The sequence below is a fragment of the Sinohyriopsis cumingii genome, unplaced genomic scaffold (genome assembly GCF_028554795.1).
Source record: "Sinohyriopsis cumingii isolate HCF-2022 unplaced genomic scaffold, ASM2855479v2 utg001790l, whole genome shotgun sequence".
Taxonomy (NCBI): Eukaryota; Metazoa; Mollusca; class Bivalvia; order Unionida; family Unionidae; genus Sinohyriopsis; species Sinohyriopsis cumingii.
This window is the reverse complement of record NW_028316054.1, coordinates 162,075-169,839: the sequence shown is the minus strand read 5'-3', so window position 1 is coordinate 169,839 and position 7,765 is coordinate 162,075. Positions and strand designations below refer to the sequence as shown.

General features: G+C 32.5%; 1 protein-coding gene across 1 annotated transcript; it reads right to left on the bottom strand.

The window, feature by feature from the left end:
• Nucleotides 1-2,175: 2,175 nt before the first annotated feature.
• Nucleotides 2,176-6,745, bottom strand: LOC149771512 (uncharacterized). Its single transcript, XM_089948367.1, has 5 exons — nt 6,696-6,745; nt 6,012-6,146; nt 3,898-4,013; nt 3,256-3,364; nt 2,176-2,404 (listed from the first exon to the last, which is right to left on the bottom strand). Exons 2-5 carry the CDS (start codon nt 6,133-6,135, stop codon nt 2,217-2,219), a joined length of 537 nt encoding a protein of 178 aa, XP_089804493.1. The 5' UTR covers nt 6,136-6,146; nt 6,696-6,745; the 3' UTR covers nt 2,176-2,216.
• Nucleotides 6,746-7,765: the final 1,020 nt, after the last annotated feature.

The following is a 7,765-nucleotide window of genomic DNA, read 5'->3' as shown; positions in this document are numbered from 1 at the left end:
AAATCAGTTTATATGCATTTAATAGCAGCCCATGCACCCAAATGCTTGTTGAACAAACATCAACTTAGAAAGATTTGCAAAAGTTTTGAATTCTTTCAATTTACATGAGCTAGTTCAATCCTTGTACAAGTATATAACTCTAATAAATTGAAATATGTCACATTTCCACGTAATACCCGAATAGTGAGCATGTGCAATGAAGACAAAATGGCAAATACTAAGAGTTGACTGGCCTGATGTCAACGAAAGCTTCTTTTATCTGAAGAATGTGATCGATCCGTGATAACGACTCCACTACAATCATTAACATTGAGAATAATAGTAGTATCAGCAACAAAAAGAAAATGGCGAATAGGAATGTCGCTTATCCATGGAATACTACTACTATTACTACTGCTACTACTAATAATAATAATAATTATAATCATAATGCAATAATAATTCTTCTTCTTATTATTGTTATTATTATTATTATTATTGAGGGTATTCAAAAGGTTTAGCATTTCTGGAATTAATAAAACTGTTTAAGGTTCCTAACCTCAAATTCAAACGGGAACAGGAGAATGGCACTGAGTTTTAGGGAAATGCGATGGTATCACCTTAAATTTACACAATTTTGTATTTCCCATGTACATTTGGCTATATTAGGTAATACATTGTAACAACGATAATAATAATAATAATAATAATAATAATAATAATAATAATAAATAGAACATTGCCATTATTGTTATATTCTTATATAACTTCTTACATTTTTCATATGTTCAGCTAGATATATAAAACTTACTGAGAAATTTCTGCTTCTTCTTTCCGAATTATTTATTCCTCCTTTCCTTGAGTATATTTCTATTTCAAAGTTTTAAATACGTCAAGAGACAATACAGAAATATACACATATACAAAACAATTGAAGTTTTCCCAAAATGAGATAGAAATGATTACCATTGTCACGTTTTATAACAGGTTTGAGAATGTTATCTCTCCAGAACGGTCTTAATCTTCAACAGTGTTTAGTGAAACTTGTTCATTCTCTTAATTTTAAGAAAAAGATAGTAATTATAGTAATTAAGGATTTAATAATATATTAAAAGTTAGACAGTTAGAAAGATGGCTTGATGATATCACTAATTTCCCACCCAGTCTCTGCATTTATGCTTTTATATATATATATATATATATATATATATATATATATATATATATATATATATATATATATATATATATATATATATATAGATAGATAGATAGATAGATAGATATGTATAGATAGATAGATAGATATGTATAGATAGATAGATATGTGTGTGTGTGTCTGTGTGTGCACTGTGTTGATCAGACTCAGACAGGGACCGATTTCCATTGTCCTCTCTTCCGCCAAATCCAATGTAAGGCTTCCCCGGCCTGTTTGCCAATCTTGGTGAGTAAATTCCTGCGAATAGGTCTTGTAATCAACGTTACGTAAAGGGTACCGTAGGAAACACCGTGATATATCCCGAAGTCAAGCAGAGGATGACAGTCAGTCAAGGAGACTGATTTGTTTAATCCCGAATTTATTTAAAAAATACCAGAAAGATTATATTAATCAAAGGAATAATTACAAGTAGATAAAATTTGTATTTCTCAAATGAACGAGATATTTTAGCGGTGTTGCATGTAATTAACGAATGTAGCTAATCATTTAATATAAAGGAGAAGACAAACTGTATACTAGCAAGTGAAAACATTTCCCAGTCTGGATTAACTTGGACTATTGGTTCAGCATTGTTTATTAGTGGTTTTTATTACGATTATTGTGTCAAATAATAAGCAAGAAACATTACACGAGCAGTCTAACTTTTGTCGAAATCACATAAGAGCGTTTGATACAAAAAGTGAGTTGGATGTCATTTTCCAATCATTCGTGTTTCGTAAGCAGAATATCTAATTTTAGTTACGTAATATATGTACCGAATAAGGGGGTATAGGTGAGTTCACCAGCTTTAAGTGTCATTTCAAAGCGCCATTGATATCAACACAATAAAGCATACAGTATGCCTGTTTGATATCAGAATTGGTTTCGTCTGGTCTGTTTCTTTTCATTGTTTCCAACGCAAAGAAAGAAAGAAATAAAGAAAGAAAGATACATAAAACGCAGATTATCAATTTGTCAAATTAACAGAGCTCACTAAGAATGATTCAATGATTTTATTTGTGTATCATAGTTACACTAACTAGCACAATACTATTTTCCCGTATTCATCAATGGTTACACAGTGCTCCGTATAACATTTAGTTGCTTTTTGGCGGGTTAGAAGATCATTCTTGTGCTCGAATTCATCGAAGCTGAGCTCATCATAGGGAACACGCTCTACGAAATCACAGCTATGGACCAAAAGTGAATTTCCTTTGCCTAAGATACCTAAATACGATATAACATTATATGTATTGTTATATATCTACGGGTTGATCTTTCAGTTTTATATGTCTCTCCGTCTTTCTAATTGTCAGTCAAGTTTGTTATTTAGTTCTTTGTCACTGTTTTGTTTGTCTTATGTAAATGATTTGGATATTCCTTGTCAGTATCAAATTGTCTGTATAATATATGTGCAGTTCCTTTCTCCAGGTAATAAGGCAACTTTGATTTTCAGCAAATATTATTGATGTTTCCATTTTTGGTACTAGAATTTCAAAGAAAATAATGTTAGTAAAAAAACAATTGCTCCATATTTATTCAACAAATTTTGCATGCATATTTGCCATCCAAAGAAATAAATAAACATTAGTGCTTGGGTATTAATATTATGGCAAGATTATTTAATTCTTGGATTCTTAATATCCGGTTTATTTTCTGCAAAAGTATCTACTAGCTTAAGGAACGAGCCATAAGTTATCGTTGGTTTGAAGTGGGTACCTTTTGCACAAGAAGTTGTACGGCTATAACGATTCTACTAAGCACATAGGAAAGTTGTCTTCCTGGAGTCTATAATTACGTTCTTGATAACATCAGCATACATTTGAAATACGAATAAATAATATTATCATACATGTTAGAGAATTTTTTATTCTTACCCTACGGTATGCGCGTATGTGCGTATGAGTGTTCCATTGTCTTTGAGTGCATCGTAAGTAACAAATATTACTTTCGAGTTTGTACATTTCTAGGTTTCGGAGGTCGAGACAATATAATGTATTTCGACAGGATTATGCCGAACCTTCTAGTCATATAGAATTCCTAGCTAGCTCATTCGTGACCTTTTGAAGTTGTCTTACCAGCAATATAATAATCAGTATTTGTCTCCAAAACAACGCCACAATCGTTCGCTTTCATTGGGGTAATCATTGGGAAGGAATAGGCTTCTTGGAAATTGTTTGGTCCCTTCTGAAAAGAGAAAGGTGAACTATCTTTTAAGTGACACAGGGAAATAAAGTCTGAGAATCCCATCTTAATATACATAACAACATAAAAAATCTACACAGAAAATGAAAATTTTCCATCACGGTGGAATAACACGATTATTTGTGGGTTTATTTCAATACGCAATTTGCAAATAGGAAGGATGCCATTCTACAAAACAGGATATATATGGAAGACAAAATCACCTAAAAACCAAATGAACTTCATGATGCTTTGCAAAATACTAGATTCGATGTATACTGGAGCCTGTTATCAGTCTAATAGTGCACGTGTGACAAATATGATACAGGAAACTACACTGACGCTATTAATAAGCACTTACATCATTTCTCCTTTCCATTTTACATGTTCTTAGCAATGGGAAGAATTATTTACATGCATGTTATAAAAACTAACTGCAATTTTATCAACCATACACTGTCCCTGAGTGCGAAAATTATTGTTAGACATGTTGGAATTGCTTCAAACGTTTATTGTAAGTAGATTTGTTTACTTACATGGTATATGGTATACAAATACATAACGTATTTTCTGTAGAAAGCCACCGCTGGATTATCAACGGGTCTTCCTCTTTTGTCTATATATTCCTCACTCAATGGAGTTGCCATGACCACTGTAATATAGAAGCAGAGGTGTGTAATATAGTCATGAGGGTCAAGCAAACGTGCACATTTGTAGATATGTATATGTCTTTATGTCTAAATAAAAGAGTATGTATAACTGAATGCATGTTTCATTTACCCATGTTTTGGAGAATTAATTTCAGTAGAAGCTGGGCTGTTAAACTGTTAATTGTATGTTGTACTATTTGGAGTTATTTAAAATTACTTGGTTTGGAGTTATTTCAAATTACTTGGATTCAAAAGGATTAATATGTTATTTTTCTGGAAAATACGCGTGCTAATGTAATTGTGGCACAAGAACAGTGTTTTATACAAATGTATTCAGCTATCAGAAATCGGAGTGATAATTCTTGATTATACAAGGAACCGTAGATTTAAACACTACAGATTTCAATATACTTCCTTGCCTTCCATCTTGGATTCTTCGTCGGGATTCGAACTTGAAATCAGTAGAACATTTTGTTATTAGAACTTCTAAAATTTTATTCTTGGATTATTTTTGGATTTTTTTTTTGGGAGGAGATTTGATTCTATAAAATCGTAAGTTCAAATTTTGTCATTTTTACAGAGTTTTTCCAGGGAAAAGTATTATTGTATTTTTCAAAGCTTCTTGTTTTCACTCTTTCTTGTGTTACTGTTTTTTCGAGCCTAAACAGGTGAAATAAGAGTGTTAATGAGCTTGGCTGATTTACAACACTTTATTCTACACAACACATATCATGTGATAATAAACGCAACTATGTCCATCTTGGTATTTTGACAGTGCTTCACTTTTGCACAGACTTGGAACTTCTATGTTTGTATGCCCTCATTTCTCGCAAGAAAGAATACTAGAAGATTACCCTCGTTTGAAAAGTCACATAACACTTAATTAATAATGGCGATAGACCGGAGGCGCAATACTTGTTCCCACTCTGTATTTTTGCGCACTATACAAGGAACATAATCTCTGCTGACTCTTTGTTTGGAGTCCAAAAAGAAATTCTGCATAGCACATGACTGAAAAGAGCCCAGTTAATAGTATTCGCTTGAAGGTAAGTACAAGCATTAAATCGCCGTCTATGTGACAGTCCTTATAATTTGCTTGATTATCATACTAAGCCTCAAACTAATCATATTTAACCTTATATAAATAAAATCTCATTACATAATCTCACTTTCCCCAATAATAATTAGAAAACAGACCACGGCACCAGTTTCCCCACCTAGTCTTAAAAATCAAAGAGAACACACTGGAATATCTAAGTTATCTCAAGACATCACCAATGAACTAAATTGTTTCAGTGATGATTGTTTTCTTTGCACTACCAAACATAAACATTGTGGGTGAATTATTCGTTTCTGTTTCAAGTCTTTCCTACCAATTTCTTTAAGATGCTAACTAGTTGTTGCACTTGTCTGGCTTTGTCAGTTTAACATCATTTTCCAGCACATGGTAGTTTATACTTGCGACCTGTATATTTGATGGGGGAAGACACTGGGAAGAAGCGCCGACCCACCGTAAACTTCGGGCATGATTTCTCACACACCCTTGTTGGTCGAGCCAACACTCGATCCTTCGCACACAGAGGTGAGATTTGAGTGATCTCTAAATGTGAGATCATTAGACTACTCGGCCAAACGGTTTCACCTGTTGCATCAGTACGATTAAATGTCTGAAATCGAGAATCCTACCAAATGGAGCAGATTAGCAATTGTTGGGCAATACCATTTTCAATAATTGCAGCATATATGATAGTATATTCAGGAGGAAGACTTGCGATGACGGTCATTATAATCTGCAATGGAAAGAGCAACAGAAGATGGAGTAATGATGGTGATAATATTAGGAGCAGTAGTTGTAGAGGCAGTATCAAAAGTTGTATCGTTATTTGATTCTTTACCATTACGATAGCCACCATCATCCTCATCAAAATTATTTAAATTCTTATTGCTCTTGTTTTTAGCGTGAAAGCTAGAACCTTACTATAAATACTAATGTTACCAACATGTTTCGTTCAAACAGATGGACTCCTCCATTGTACGCTGTTGACCACACATACAGGCAGAGATAACTTGGATAGCCACCACCAACACCAACAGAGACTGTACGAACATTACTGGTCTCTCCATGATAATATAACCTAAAGACAAGAAAATACATGATCATAACTGAAAGAATAAAGTGGCAAGTATAATGTGCTAAAGCAGTGCATTATGTTCAGATATCTACATATCTTTATTTAAACACGTGTAAAGTAACTATATTCCTTTGTATTAACCCATAATTGACAAAAGAAGTAACAAAACGGAAGTTAAATTAACACAAAATGGAAATCTTGGTTATAAAATCCCCAAAACTAAATGCGATGTGTAATGATTATTTGTATCATTTCATCACACAACGCACGTGAGGATAAAATGAACAGTGTTTACATTATTGGAATAAATCAGTTACGTTTTACATCCCCCCCAACATAAAATTAAAGTAACCGTAGCTTATAAGATTTTAATATTGACCCTCCTATAAAGATGGCTATATTACTGTTAATTATGTTAAGTTGTGACTTATAAAGATGGTTCTATTACTAGTAATAATGCTCTGTCATGACTTATAAAAATGACTGTATTACTTATAATTAATTTGAGAGAAATACATAGTGCATTATTAGAATAATAAATGCGCATTTTACCTTCTGTCGAAATTCTGTTAAAATGATTAAAACAGCAGCGAAGCGTCTCTTGATGTTGAGTTGTGGCGAAGAAACGTTTCTGCTGGCTTATATAGTCCACACCATATACAAGATATCATTAGTCTAAAGGTGAAAAAACAAAATGTCGTTGTGGGACTTTAATCCATTGTGGCATAATGTTTATTTAAACAGCCACGTAGAATTTATGTCATTAATCTCGGAGAGTTGGATAACAGGTTAATCCCGATATTATCTGAAGTATGAACAGTTGCTTCTAAGCCTAATTATGCAAGGTGGAGAAAACATGAGGTAGTCGTCTGTTACAAGATCAAATGAAAACTGTCAACTATTGGTGAAATTAATGTTTTGTAATCTTGCACAAAACATGTTAAGATCAGACACATTTTACTAAGAGCGACGATTTAACGTATTGTATAGATTTAATGGTGCAAGATACAATAAAATATGTGAAAGATAACATTTTAAATAGTGGACCAAAATCTATTGAGATATTAATAATAATAATAATAAAAATAATAATAATAATAAAGATAATAATATTTGACAGGTTGCACATGTCCAAAAGCCAAGTTTGTAATATGAAACTGCATACATTTTCCACCTATTCGCAACTACCAGCTTTAGCGTTTTCCCAGAGGTGGATGCAATTGATAGGTATTGCTTTAGGTATATCAACATTTTCCAATAATACAAAAAATAAATGTCTAATTGCCGATAAAAGCTCTAAATAAACCAAAGTGAGTTTTACACTTGCTTTCAAAATGCCATAACTATACTTTTTAAAATGCTATAAATAACGTAGTTTCAACTATTTGAAATACGACCTGTCTTAAAGAGAGCAATCGACTATAAATCAGAACTAAACCTTCGAGTAAATTCTTAAAGTTTTTGATTCCATAGTTTTTGGCTTTTTCATGCTGCTTTTATGTGGCGTTAACTCTAATCAAAGATTGGAGTTAAATAAATCTATAGAATATATATTTCTCGCTCAAATATCATTGTTTATGCATTTATCTCGGGGAAAATCTGTTCATTTATAAATGAATATT

Bases quoted from the DNA above. Each gene is read 5' to 3' on its own strand.
- LOC149771512 (XM_089948367.1), bottom strand. From the start codon at position 6,135: ATGGAGAGACCAGTAATGTTCGTACAGTCTCTGTTGGTGTTGGTGGTG. The intron at 4,014-6,011 runs GTTGGTAACATT...TCTATATTACAG, and splicing joins CATCTGTTTGAACGAAACAT to TGGTCATGGCAACTCCATTG. The intron at 2,405-3,255 runs GTAAGACAACTT...TATCGTATTTAG, and splicing joins TACTGATTATTATATTGCTG to GTATCTTAGGCAAAGGAAAT.